We start from the raw sequence: 14,622 nt of genomic DNA on the forward strand, positions 1-14,622 counted from the left end.
TGCTGAACCCCTCCTTTCTTGGTATCTTCGAGTCAAGAGTAGATGTGGTTTGGGGAGATAAGTGTTCCCAAATGCAACGTGCGTAAAATACCAAGTCACACTGGAATCAAGCACAAGCTCTTGTTTTGAATACAAGGGCTGGAATTTTATGGCCTCTGATATGTAAGGTCAAACCTGATGAATTTATGGCCTTTTTAGCTTTAATCATCATGATTCTTTGAATGTTCTCATCAGTTACAGCATGGGTTACACAGGAACCATCTTTCTTCTGCTGCTTTTGAAACAAAAATGTTAAATAATTCTGCCTTTTTAAAGCCAATATTAACAATAATACTATCTTCATCTTGCTGTTGGTAGATAGATTTCCTTTGTTTCTGGCAACTTAAAAGAATGTTCCTGCTCTCCATTGTTCTTGCAGGTGTGGAAATTTGTGCTGGTTTTTTTTTTTATTTTTCCTTATCAGTTTCCATAGTTGATAGATTCAGACTTCTACCAAGTCTTCTAGCTTTTGTTTTCCTTGTTTGTTTAAAATTGGGATTTTATATCTACTTTTTGCATTATTTTTTAGTGCATTAGCAGCAGTTCCAGCTTGATTCTTCTCATCACTTCCTCTTTATCATTTCCTCCTTTTGTACACACACAGAGAGCCTTCTGCAAGCAACTTGCAAGCTTTTATATGCTCTTTCTCCCCTACTCTGGGGACGTGAAGGCATTTTGTTTAGTATGATGTTCTTATTTAACAGAGGTTTTGGGGACAGTGTAATCCTTTCTTCTCGATAATTTTTAGCCAGTGGGGTGTCTTAGTTTCAGAATATGTGCGTCTGCTGCTCTTTTTGCCTTTGTAAATACTCTGTACAATATACAGAATGTAGTTAGAATAGAATCATAGAACAGTTTAGGCTGGAAAAGCGCTTTAAGATCCCCAAGCCCAACCGTTCCCCTAATCCTTCCATCCAACCACTAAACCCTGGCCCTAAGCACCTCGTCTGCCCAGCTTTTAAATACCCCCAGGGATGGGGACTCAACCCCTTCCCTGGGCAGCCCCTTCCAGTGCCTGACAGCCCTTTTGGGGAAGGAATTTTTCCTAATATCCAACCTAAACCTGCCCTGGCGCAACCTGAGGCTGTTTCCCCTTGTCCCATCTCCCGTTCCTTGGGAGAAGAAGCTGACCCCCATCTCGCTACAGCCTCCTTTCAGGTAGTTGTAGAGGGTGGTAAGGACAGTGCTAGTTAGCGCTTCCTGCAGTGGTGGTGTGCTTGTGAGCTGATGGATTCAAAGTGGTTTTCTCTGTCAACCACAACACCAATAATTTGATATGTATTTATAGGTAAGGTAACATGAACTGAGAACTGACTGAATTTGACTGACATGTTTTTGTTTGTATCTTATGTGCTGTAGACTACAAAACCCATAAAATACCTGAATGAATCATTTTTAAAAAAACAAAAAAACCTACCTGAATTTAAGAAATTGAATATAAGATAAATCTCAAAAACAATTTGTAACTCCTGTGTTCACTTCAGTCATTAAGTTCCTAAGAGGGACAACTGCATAAACTTCAAGACTGTATGCTCTTTAATATTTCCAGACGATTTGCAGATGATAAAAGATCGGGGGTTGTTGGATAATGGAGAGAGCAAGTCGCTAGTGTATAGTGACCTGGAGCTCTTGGAAAGGTCAGTGCAAGAAAATGGATGTAGAAAATGAGTCATAACTGTAAAATGAGGAATTTTATCTGTATATGAATTCTAATTCATATGCCGTAGATGAAACAAGATTACTTCAGGAGGATCTGACAACCTGTGTTACATAACAGATCGGCCTAAATGATTGCAACGATCCCTTTGATTTTACAACCTATGTATTTGCGAATTGCCATCTGCAAATTACTTGGGAGAAAATTCAGGGTGATCTGGAAAGATGAACGTGTTTTAATTTAAATTATATAAACAGTGGCCTAATTGCTGCATTCAGGCGGGTATTCTCCCAGCAGTATGTTCAAAGATGATTTTTCAGAATGAACAGAAGGAGTCAGACACATTTTGAAACAATTGTATCTCAGGAGAGTTAATTTATATGGATTTCATCTTTCATAATTATTGTTTACTTGCAGTTTTCTAACAGCTGAATTCTCAGTCTTTAAAAATTAATTTGTATTTATCTGCCAAAAGAAAATGAATGTAACTTCATAGTTATTCTTTTTTGGTTTTCTAGATTTTAATAATAAGCGAAGAAGAGCCTGAAAGTATTGTGACTGAAGACGAGGATTTCTCCTCCTATCCAGGGCCTGTCATGGTAAGCAAAAGAGCTTTGTAGGGTCTGACACAGAGCACAATAGGCTAAAATGTGAAAAACATTAGAGAATTAATGTTTACGTGTGGGGTGGTGGAATTTTAAGTGTAGTTCTAGACTAGGCCTTTTTCCTAATACTATTACAAATCTTTCTTTTTTATGACTTTATTAATCAGGCTGCAGGAAGGAAACCTGTTTCCCACATCATGCTTAGTTGTTTGAGTGCTTGTCTTTGAAAGCTTAGTAACCCTAGTGAGTTACTGGTACCTGAATTCTCTAAACACTTCATCCTGTTTGAGCCTTTCATTGGTCATTGATAGCTTCCTAAGTGGTGAAGAAGGCAGCAAGTGCCAGTGCTGAGGTTAACTGTTAACGCTTTGTTTGTCAGGATGAAGAGACTCAGCACAGCCTTGAATGCATCCAGGCTAATCAGATTTTTCCCAGGAAACAGCTGATCCGAGAGGATGAGAACCTTCAGGTAATCACCACACTGCTCCTTGCCAGTTAAGATCACAATCTCTAGTTGACCTATGTATTCTCTGGCTTCTGCAGAATTTTCATTCACAAGTGAGCACAGTAATAGGAGAAACATGTTTTCTTTTTAGAAACTCATGTACTCTTGGTAGGACAGAGAACTTGCACATTATGTTACAAGAGATTCCTTAGAGCGTCTGAAAAATACAGCTATTGCTTGTGTAGTAACTTCAAGTGCTAGGTTTTATTCTGTAGTTTAGAACTTTGTTTTTAAAAAAAACCCCAACCCACTAATCTTGTTAAATACTACTGTTGCTTCTTGTTACTGAGAAGCCAGTCTTATGTTGCACAAAATGGATATTTTTTGGTTTCCTAATTTTCAAAAATTCCTTTTGAAATCAGTGTAGTTCAAATGATTTATCCGTGTAGATGCTCTTATATCAACTGAAGAGGTAGTTTGTTTCATTTTAAGAGAAAATGTTTTTAATTGATTTAAGCTAGGTTGGTGTAAAACTAGATTATTTTCAAGTTGAGCATTTATGCTTTTCACCCACTTCACTTAAATTGGGCTTAAGTCACATTTTTAGTTAAACAGTTGCAACTTTTTTGTGCAATGTAATATGACTGCAGGTTTTCTAACTTTATATGGTTTGTCCAGCTGACTTCAGCCATGTAGCATTTAGTTGTCCAGTCTAAGCTGGTTACCTGAGCTTGCTTAGTCAATGTGGGGGACCAAGAGCATAGAAGATTATTCATCTTATATGGTTTGCCTACTTCAGGATGAATTTAATAACATTATGGAAATGCTACTCTCCATTAAGTACAGAGCAAGAACATAAATCAAGGGGTTGGTCAGACTGCTTGCCAAAATGTGAGGATATTTTTCTCAGATTTTTCATAAAAATCCATTGTTTCCCTGACCAAGCACTTACTACTCAGGGAAATTAAGAGAAAATGAGGAATCATTTTTAAAAAAGGCTACAATTAACCTCTAACCAACCTTACCCAAGACTTTCTTTCTTAGCGGTAATAGCTCGGCTAAATTCTCAGCAGTATTTCATTTTGATTTTATGATGATGTGTGCTTGAGTGTATGCTTACAAGAGGTACATATTTTTGGTAAGTGGTTTCTGAAAGATTTTTCTTCCCATTTTGAAGGTCCCGTTCATTGAACTTCATGGTGAGAGTACGGAGTATGTAGGACGAGCAGAAGATGCCATCATTGCACTTTCTAATTATAGGCTTCACATCAAATTCAAGGAGTCTGTTGTGAATGTAAGTGTTATTCGTGCTAATCCAAATAAGAGAATTTAGGGTAAAAGTACAGTGATCCTGCCTTTTAAGGTTAGTGGTAATGAAAAACCTCCTTATGTTCAAATCACATTTTTCAGGGGGAACAGATAACATATTTAGGCATCAAAGGATGACTCAGCACCTCTGAAAATTGGGCTTTGTAAGGAAACTTGACATCATTCAACTTTACATTCTCTTCACAGCTGGCTATGTCAGCCATTTGTTCTCCCTAAGCTCTGTATATACTTAGTAGAGAAATAAAAGGTCTTCCAAAGGGCTGTTTGGAGCACCTGAGCTAGATTTGTGCCTTGCTTGGAGCTTCAGAAAGTAAAAGTAGGTCCAGCTACTGAAGTTACATGCCTGAAGTTCGATAGTATGACTACAGTCATTGACGTAAGAGATCTCTGAGCTGGACCTCAACTTCAGATGGCTACGCATTTCTGTAAAGAGCTTTACTCTTAAGTATCCATTCTTTGTTACATATCCAGCTACTCATGATCATAGACATAAATTAAATGGGCATTGTATTGTCCCTCACAGTAGTGTAGTGCTGACATGTACTACTCTTACTAGTTGTAATACCATTTGTGAACTGTATAGAACTTGCTAGGACATTATACATGGCACAGGATAATTTTTGTAGATATTGGTAACAAAACCAGTAAAATAAAATCCGAAGAATCAAAGCAATTTTTTTTCTCCTGATGTTTTTTTTTTACCAATCTCCTTATTTTGAGACAAGTCCTGACCCTGCCTGGTTGTTCACAATTGCCACGTGTCAGTCACAGATCCTGAACTATGTGGTGGTGAGTTAAGTGTAAAACACCAAAACTGCATATTCCAAAGCTAAGGAAAGCAAGGGAAAGAAGATATAAGAATTGACAAATGTCCAGCACATGCATGACTGAGAGACGTGCAACACAGTGGTCTGGAACATCAGTGAGATCTCCTGTGCACCTAACAGATTTAATTTTTGATGCTGTGTCAATCTTACATTTAAATTTTTTTTATTGTTTTGTGCCAGAACTGAATTACTAACGCTGTAAAAAATGTTGTTTACTAACTGAAACTCAATCTTTACTGGTTTATGTTGTCTCTAATCATACGGCTGTTATCTACAGACTTTGAAATGTGCCTGTGTCATAGTTACCATCAATCACTTTCAGTGCTATTTTAGTTCAGGAATTGTCAATGTAGTAGGTGGAACAGGCATGTCTGCTAGGCGGGGGAACATCTGTGTGCAGTATTAAAGTGCTGAAATTCATGATGATGTGGGGGTTTTCAGCAAATAAAGGTATTATTTCTGAACACGGCAATTACTGAAAATGATGGCGAAAAATTTATGATGACAAAAATGTAATTGGAAATTTAAGGACTATTATCTTCCACTGCTGACCGTGCAAAGGAGATGATACAAGTATGTGCAGAGGTAGCATAACTTGACTTTTCACTTCTCTTATTCTGTAGTCAATCCTGAAGTATAACTTGAGACTTAAAAGTTAAGCTGTAAGTGCCACCATGCGTTGGAATGGTAGCTAAGGGTCAGCAAGGTGCTGGGATGTCTCAAGTGCAGTCCAGCCATTCAAATTGCTATGTGCTGCTGGCTACAGAGAGAAGATGCGTTACAAGGCATGTGTTTTATAGGATTCCTTTGCTGATTTTTGAAACAAACATGAATTCTAGGGCTGAATTCTGCTACAGTAGATCTATATTGTATTACATACTGTTAGATTCTTTTTAATTCAGAGTGTGAATGTTGTATGAAATTGGCAACTAGAGTTGACAAAGCAAAGGCCTGAATATCTAAAAACAAGGAGCTGAGATGAGAAACAACAGTAGCCCTAGAAATCAAGAGGTTGTCCTGAGGAATGTCAAGAAATGATGGACTGACTTTATTAGAGAAGCCACTAATGCATGTACTGCACTTAGTGTCGTAGCTGTCCTTAATTGGGATATTAATTTTTAAGAACTTTCAATTTCGTATTTTTGAGCAGTAACAAGAATTGATGTTTTCTTAAATAACATGTTTGTGTTCAGAGTCCATAAAAATTTATCAATATTACCATGTTAATTTTGCTTCCCTGACTTTCATATCCAGTATTCTGCCCTCTCACTCTCTCTGATATCTTCAAGGTTGTTAGTCCTGCTTCATACGTAATCATTAACCAGAAAGATCCAATTAGATAGTGTATGAGGTAGAGCAGAATATGGATTATTCTTCTGTAACCATATATGACCATCACTAATAATGTAGTGTGAACTCTACTGGAATCCAAGGCAGACAGGATTTGGGATATCTTTAAGGATAAAACATACTTGCAATAATTAGGAACCATATTTAGCATTAGTTACATTTTGGAGTGATAATCTCTTTGGTTATTGTTGATCAAAAGTATTGATCGGATGGTGATTTTCTAAACTAGGTCTTCTCTGAGTAATTTTTGATTTAGTTAATTCTTTCCTACTGTTTTTATATCTCTAGAGCTATATGGAAAACACCTGTAAGAAGACATTTTTAAAAATGTATCAATGTTTACTAATGTTAGGAGTTTGGTTTTTTTAATTATTTTGAATTATTTTCATAAGATTCACTATCCTGACTTAAGCGCAGCCACACTAATGACCTTGTCACCTCAGCGGGGAGAAGTACTTCTATGTCAGAAAGAGGCTTCTTAGCAAGTATTGTATTACGGGACTTGTAAAATGAATCAATTGCCTGTGTCTGAATGTGCAGCTCTTCTATGTGCGCATCTCCTCTTGAAGTAGGTGTAACGTTCTTGTGGTCCTCCAGAGAAAGCGAAATGTGTGTCAACTGCTTGGCCTGTGGTAAAGGCAACTGCGTGAAGGAAATGGAATCCAGTTAAAAATGGACCAAAGGGTCTTTGGGATTTTTACCTCACTGTTCTCTCTTTGTTTACAATTCCATAGACTGGCTGTCAAAATGTTGCTTGTGAAACCTCAGTAAGTAGCGTGATGCTGCTGGATCGCTTGCTGCACCTGTGCTTGAAAATAAATACATTTAAAAGTTAATAATGCTCACATTGCAACACTGCAGAACACGGCTGTATGTGTAAATCTTTTCCATGGATAATTTCCTAGATCACAGTAGTAATAGGAACATGATGTTATAAACACAAAACCAAAAGATCCAGTAGACCATGCATAAACTGGGGGGATTACGACATTCAGAAGTGTTGACTTACATTTATCCATGGGATAAAAACACAGACTCAACAGTGATCTCTCGGTGCACATGGGAAGTTTGGTTCCCAGGCCCATCTCTATTGATTGGCTTTCCTTAAGAAAATTTCGGACTTTGCAGCTGGTGAATGATTCTGTCTAATAATTTTTCTCCCTGTAAGCTAATTGCATTTATGGGAGAATTAAAATTTTGGTGTGGTTTATGAAACCATGGACTTGCATGCAGTCTCTTTCAAATAGTAGATTTTGGGCACAGTAAAAAAAAAGTCATGCTGGCAAGATGAGGGAGACTTTCAGTTGTGGTGATTAAGTGAGGTTAAGTATGAGCTTTCCCCCCTGCTTGGCCTTTGGTGGAAGAATGATTGGTTTGGTATTTTCTTTGCATATGTAGCACAGCTGTGGTTCATCTGTGCTGAACAGTAGCTTAGTCCTTGTTTTGTTCTCAGGTCCTGATGCTCAAATTGTTCATATCGCAAGCATGTTAGTTGTGAAAGCAGAGGGGGAACCAATTATTACCTTCAAGAAAAAGCCTAGGTGTAATTAGTTGTAATTAAAAGCAGAATTTCCTTCAGGTACTCCTTGTAGGTTGTATGAACAAGATCACACCTGGGGGGATTCGATTCCCTCCACCTAGGAGGATTCTCAAAGACCTTCTGAGCTGACCTTCCATCCTTAGTTCTCCATATGCCCCATTATGCCATGCTTCTGGACATATAGCATGTATCCTTGGCCGTGTGCTCCTTCAAGTAACCAGTCTGTAACATAGCCCTGACATTATTTCAGGCTCTGAACTGGGAAAACAAGAAGAAAGTACTAATTACAGCTCATGGCCCCTGGGTGCCACATGGGATCCTGGAGAGGCTCAAGGCCAGATGGTGTACGGGGTGGAGTCTATAGCATAGTCGCTCATCAAGGGGCTGCCTTATAGCAGCCTGGCTGTAGTCCACCGCATACAGTTTGGCGTTGTGGTCAGGGGTTGAGCCATGGGGTGGGTTGTTCCAGCAGTGTAAACAGAACTTGTGCTTTTTTCTAACCACAGAGGTATATTTCTCTAAATATATCTTGTACTGCTGTTAGCTAACAGGCAGTTCCAGTAGTTAAAATAATAAAAAAAAAAAATTCAAAAAGAAAATGCTTGAGTGGTAGAATGTTGCTATTGTTTAAAATGAGATAATTTTGAAGAAGAGACAGTTAAGAGACAGATAGTGCAAGAGCACAGTGTTCCAGTACGCTCTGTAATGCATCTGATTGGCCTTGGATAACAACGCATGTTTATTCTTATAAAAGTGAAAATGATGGCTTCTCTGCTGCTTTATTTCGATAGCCGTTATTATATGGTGAAGTGCCTGCAAATAGAATTGATGGCTCTTTCAAGAGCAAGCCAACTGCACTGGGTGCCTGACTTGGTGCATGTATTGGCCTGAAAACCGTAACAATGATCTTGGAAGGTTATCAGTGGGAAAGAATGGGGAACGAAGGCAGATAATTTTACAGAGTTTTACTGGGAGTAGAATAATGGATAGGAATGAGATTGCAGATGCAAGAGGATCAGAGGACAGATTTTTATGACCGGAAAAGAAAATCAAAAAGATTGCTATGAAGGTTGCACTGAAGAAAAAAACGGCAGCTTCTAAGGAAATAGATGGTGAGCTGCGTGTAGACTGTCAAGAGAAAAAAGAATGACTGTTGAGCAGAGGGTAAATTGAAAGGGCAGAGAACAAAGAATGACTTTGAAAGAAGGAAATTAAAAATAATGCAGGAGTAGAAAAATACTTAGTATGTGATTAGAGTGCAGACAGGAGGAAGAGGAGCCAGAACCAGACTGCTAGGAGGAGGGAGCAGGGTGAAGAACTGCTTAAATGAAGGTAGACATGGGCTTGGGGAAAAAACGCAGTAAGAGGGCTTGGGGAAAAAATATTAACAGACAAAGCAGCATTTGACTAAAAAAGCAAATCTTCTAGAGTCTTAACTCGTTTAGTTGGAGAAAGTACCTTACTTTCCATGTTGGTGTGAGTCAGTGGTAGGTTTACATTTTTTATTGGGTGTGTATGAGGCTGCCCAGCTGGGAAGAAAGAATGGAAGATTCTCCAGTCTGAGGTCTGTTCCAGACCCTTAATTTATTAGACAAAACTCTCACAACATTGTCTCTACCCTGCAGACTAGAATCAAGTAGGAAAGAAATTAGCAGTTAAAATAAAAGGATTAGCTATAGCAACATCTGATCTTGTCTGTAATGCATTTAAATACTCTGTTACGCTGAGATCTAAGTCTGTCAGCATCTTCGCTGTACTTACTCTCTGCAGGTGACTCTGCAGTCACCTTGGGCTTAAGGATGGCAAATAAAGAGGGGGTTTGTCTCTCAGGAGGAAATCCTCATTTCATGTGTCCCTTCATGGTGCTAGTTATGTACCTTAATATTAGACTATCACAGATCATAAACCAGTAATAATACTGAAAACACAGACCAAAATTCAAGTTCCAGCTTTATTTATTTGAATACCCAAACTGCTGGGCTGTCGAGTCAGACACTGTCTTGTGCGTGAATTTTCAGTTCTTTAATGGCCCAGTTACAACCAAAGGAACAAAGAATAACCTCTACCAGTCTTGCTGGTTGCGGGAGATGAGGGTTAGTACTTCCTCCAGGTGCGGAGAATCCGGCACTGCTGCTTGGTCGTAGTCTGACAAGGGCAAGGATAAAGGTTGAGTATTAAGACAGTACCTGGCTGTTGTATTTTGGGGGTTGTGAGCTCTGGGCAATTATTTGAACTTTTGCATTTGGCAGAAGACTTTAGACTCTGACATTTGAGTTGGCAGGGAAAACACAAGGTGTGGCTGTCAGCTGTGCCTGCTTTCCCAAGGGATGTGAGCGGTTTGATCGCTCCCCTGGGCACAGCATTATCTATGCATCTTCATGCTCAGAGTAAGTTTTCTTGTGGTTGGTATTTCTCAGAGTATTCCACTGAAATCAGGTACTTTTTAAGCTTTGTGGTGCCTGAGTAGAAGCTGTCTTGATTCCTCACCCCAGATCCTGGATTGGAGGTGACCTTCAAGGACGTACCCAGAGTCACATGAAAGGCATTGCCAGAGCACGGTCTTACAGCCACATCTTGTAAGCCCCAAGCCAGAACTTAAACTTATGGATCAGACTCCTCTGATGGCAAAGAAGATAACAGAGTATTTGAATGTTTCTCTGATAGCCTTGGTATTGAAGCATCTCAATGGCAGAGTTTTTGTTGCCTTGTGTAATGTTCAATATAATCTAATAAACAATTAAAACAGTTTTACACTTCATGCTTATTATAGGTATTAGCTAAATTCTCTGTGTTTGGGATATAGACAGTTACGTATGAGGTAGTTGAATACTAACCTTTATTAATTTAAGACAGTAATGTATGTTTGCCTATCTCAGGTAAAGGTCCAAAAACATTGATGAAAACTTAATTTCTTTTTCTTGTGGTTTCTTCTTATCTTCAAAGGTACTTGTATATGCTTATATGTCTTGCCTGATCAAGCTTCTGCTAGTTACATGTTGGCATAAAACATAAGTGCATATAACTACACGTTTAAAAAAATGAACGAATTGACATTATTGCTTGAAATATGGCTGCTTCGGTCATGAGTGCTGATCTAAACAGGCCAAATGGTTTTTCCCCGAAGAGGAAACACGGGATATTTCCATATAATCAGTATCTAGACTGCAGCAGTCTCTAAGGGGACCTTGCTTAGCAGTTCATGTTTTACACCAACAGCTATAATTATATTCCCAAGATCCCTAAATCTGTACCTATAAGAGAGAAAGATGCTTCCATGGGAGAGGAGCTTGTGGGTTTCTGCTGCTTTTCCTGCCTTCGCATTTGTCACCAGTGCTGCAGACTTCTCTGTTTTCATGGGATTCCCCAAGGTTTTTGGACTGTACAGCAACAGAGCTGAAACCACTGATAGATAGTACCATACTTCAGAGATGTTGAAGTAGTTATACTTAATTTTCTTTGTTTTTTCTCTCGTCAGACTCCACATAGTTCTATAATAAATGCTTGTGAGATATGCAAAGAAATTACAGTGTTAGTGCTGTTTGAGTAAAATTATATAATCTTTTTAATTACAGGTTCCATTGCAGCTTATAGAAAGCGTTGAGTGCCGTGATATATTTCAACTTCATTTGACTTGCAAAGACTGCAAGGTTATAAGGTATGGATAGGCTGAATGCTGAATGGGGGGAACCTTTGCTTTCCACGTGGTGTGGAAAGCTGTGATGCTTTAAGAAATGCTTTTTCTAACTTAGTGTACTCGCTTTCGCTCAAAATACTTTCTTTTGTCCGATTTTGCATAAGGTAACTGGGCTTTTTTGTGAAGAGGATGGGAGCAAGATGGTCTGTAGTTTTGCTTGCTCTGTGATACAGTATAGTAGCAAACCTTGGTCTGAGCCTAAGTGGCTGATCTTGATTTTATTCTGAAATATGCGTTTCCCTGCCTTACAATCAGTTATAATGTATTGCTTCAATTAGTTATAAAGATGCAGAACTAGATAAACTCACTGAAACTTCTTGGAAAAGCGTTTAATCAAGATTTGGGGGTTGGAGGGTATGGGCTTGTGCAAGTCTATGTGAAACCTGCAGTCTGGATGACATCAGCCACCCTGCATTTTTAACAGCTGTGAGGGTACAGTCGCTACCCTTAAGACATAGTAGCCTATTGGAAAAGAAAGTGAGGGAATAAGGTAAAGCCAGGTCTGCAACCCACTCCGTAACCCAGTAGACAGCATCATGCAGAAGGGAGTATTTATTTACGCCTGTCCTTCAGCAGACTTCAGAGTCTGCCCCAGGAGTCTCTGAGCTACTGAGCCTGAGCTACAGCTCTTTCCTACTCTTCTGCTGCAGAAATTAATTTTGATCTATAAACTTTAATTAACAAGAAAGGCACATTTCTTTTTGATTAAATGTTTGCTGGCAGTACCTTTTGTATAATGAAATGAGCACTCGGAATGTTTAACAGGCCAGCTGCTTCCTGAAATGCTGTTTTGATGAAGACTGATTTTACTTTAGAAGTAATATTTAGTTTAATGTGAATTAAATATTTAACTTCCTCTTAACTTGTGGCTCTTGACATTTTAAAAAGTCACCCTTCCTCTCCACTTTAATCTGTTATTTCTCTTCAATTGTAGAATGAATACAAATTATTTGTATTTATGCTCTTCGTTATGAGTTTCCCTCATTGCATCTCTGAGAATCGGTACTTGGTGATGCTGGCCACTGGAAGATCATGAAGTATGGGGCTGAAATACCAGATTTAGAACATGTTCTTGTTCTTTTTCATTAAAAAAGTAGTTTGTGTTTTGAATAATAGGGCTCAAGTGAAAATAGTACTTATTTGCAACACTAACTTTAAAAGACTGTAGAAAGAAAATGGGGTCTTTAGGGTGAGATGTTTCTTGTCTGACTGTGGATATTTAACAGAGTTAGCCAGTCTAAGCTCGTAGTCTCAGCTTGCTTTATGGGCAGTGATGGGAAATAAACGCCTCCAGGCTGCAGTTCCTTGCAGCTATTTAGACACATTTCATGAGCTGGACATGTCTTTTTTCCTTCCACTGACTGATTTTTAGATATTTGCAGGTAGGGGTAATAAATCCTGCCCTTAGAGAATACAGATGCTATCATTAACCATGAATGCAGTAGAACACACTGAGCTGAATGTAAATACTTTGAATATTTTATAACTACAAAATCTTGAAGAAATCTGTCAGAGCAAAGTAAATCACTGATCTTATTTCCATCCTTTTATTCTAAAGGGTCCAGGAATCCTCTTTGAAAAGACAAGCTAATGTAATTTTAATATACTGCTTTGAAGATTAGTTTCTCCTGTGCAGGGAATATTCTTGCTAGCTGTTGTCGTTAGTCTGTAATGTTAGGCAAAGCTCAGTTTCAAAAACATTGTGCTTCCCACCAAGGCTAGAAAGAGAATCTTAGCATATGAGACTGGGGAACAATGTAAGATTTCAGATACTGGAGTTTGTCCTTAAAGTCTCAAATCAAGTGTATTAATCAAATGGGTATTTCTCCTTTGATAAAAAATGTGGTCTTGTTTATGGGAATACGATGCATAGGTTATAACTTATGTGATGATATTGTGAATTTCCACCTGAGCCCGCCCGTCAGCAGGTAATGCATTCCTGTCCTTGATTGTGTGAAAGCTGCAGACTGAACTCAGTGATATTGTCCTTGGTTTTATAGTAAACATACGCAGAAACGTCTCCTTCACTCATGACTAGTAGGGCATACCACTGGTTATTCACAGTCACAGAACATTGCTTTCCTGCTTACAGTTTATTTTGACTCCCCAAGTATGTATTTCTTTACTAATATCCAAAGCTTTCATTTTTACTCTCCATTAGAATGTAGATAGAAGCAGAACTAAGTTATCAATAAGACTCACTTCTTGCTTTCACAAATTTTTCATAGCCAGTCAGATATTAGTTTGGCATCTTTTATTGGAAATTAATAGATAAATGTTTGTTTCTGGGACAGGTGTCAGTTTTCTACTTTTGAGCAGTGTCAAGATTGGCTTAAGCGACTGAACAATGCCATCCGCCCTCCTTCGAAGATAGAAGACCTTTTCTCGTTTGCCTATCACGCTTGGTGTATGGAGGTATATGCTAGTGAAAAGGAACAGCACGGGGATTTGTGTCGGCCAGGTATGTGGAAACACTTTGGAGATCATCACAAATGCATTGACTGGCAATTGCCTGTTTGCTGAAACCCAGAACTTTCAAAAAAAGCTTTGCACAAATTCAACCTGTGCTGTTGTAAACTGAACCTGGAAAGTTCTTGCAATCCTTCACTAGCTTCTGAATATACTGTATGTGGTAATTAAATAGGTATAGTGTACCTTCACTTCCAGTGAGGTGTCCTTTAATGTTTTGCGTGTCTGCCACACAGTCTGAGTTTTCTTCTGTCTGAACAAAGGAGGGATTAGCTCCCACCAGAGCTGCTCTGGGCTGCGGCCAATTGTATGAGATTCAACAAGGCCAAGGGCTGGGTCCTGCCCTGGGGTCACAACAACCCCACACAACGCAACAGGCGTAGGGCAGAGGGGCTGGAAAGCTGCCCGGTGGAAAAGGACCTGGGGGTGTTGGTCAACAGGGGCTGAATAGAAGCCAGCAGGGTGCCCAGGTGGCCAAGAGGGCCAAGGGCATCCTGGCTTGTATCAGGACTGGTGTGGCCAGCAGGAGCAGGGCAGTGACCGTGCCCCTGTGCTGGGCACTGGGGAGGCCGCCCCTCAAATGCTGGGGTTAGGGTTGGGCCCCTCCCTCCCAGAAGGACCTGGAGGGGCTGGAGCGTGTCCAGAGAAGGGCAGCGGAGCTGGGGAG

The 14,622-nt window shown here is 39.3% G+C and overlaps 1 protein-coding gene across 22 annotated transcripts in view; it reads left to right on the top strand.

Moving 5' to 3' along the window:
• The window catches only part of MTMR3 (myotubularin related protein 3), an 80,492-nt gene that overhangs the window by 34,353 nt on the left and 31,517 nt on the right, over positions 1-14,622 (top strand). For 13 of the 22 annotated variants that reach the window (XM_009642858.2, XM_035898255.1, XM_035898267.1 and 10 more), the window contains 5 exons: positions 2,215-2,295; positions 2,681-2,770; positions 3,924-4,040; positions 11,365-11,447; positions 13,781-13,947. In XM_009642858.2, coding sequence (XP_009641153.1) covers positions 2,215-2,295; positions 2,681-2,770; positions 3,924-4,040; positions 11,365-11,447; positions 13,781-13,947 — 538 coding nt within the window. Of the gene's footprint in view, positions 1-1,531; positions 1,677-2,214; positions 2,296-2,680; positions 2,771-3,923; positions 4,041-11,364; positions 11,448-13,780; positions 13,948-14,622 lie in introns of all 22 variants that reach the window. The other 9 variants (XM_035898263.1, XM_035898262.1, XM_035898264.1 and 6 more) reach the window with 2 other exon arrangements.

The sequence above is a fragment of the Egretta garzetta genome, unplaced genomic scaffold (assembly GCF_000687185.1).
Source record: "Egretta garzetta isolate BGI_Z169 unplaced genomic scaffold, ASM68718v1 scaffold7, whole genome shotgun sequence".
NCBI classification, from domain to species: Eukaryota; Metazoa; Chordata; class Aves; order Pelecaniformes; family Ardeidae; genus Egretta; species Egretta garzetta.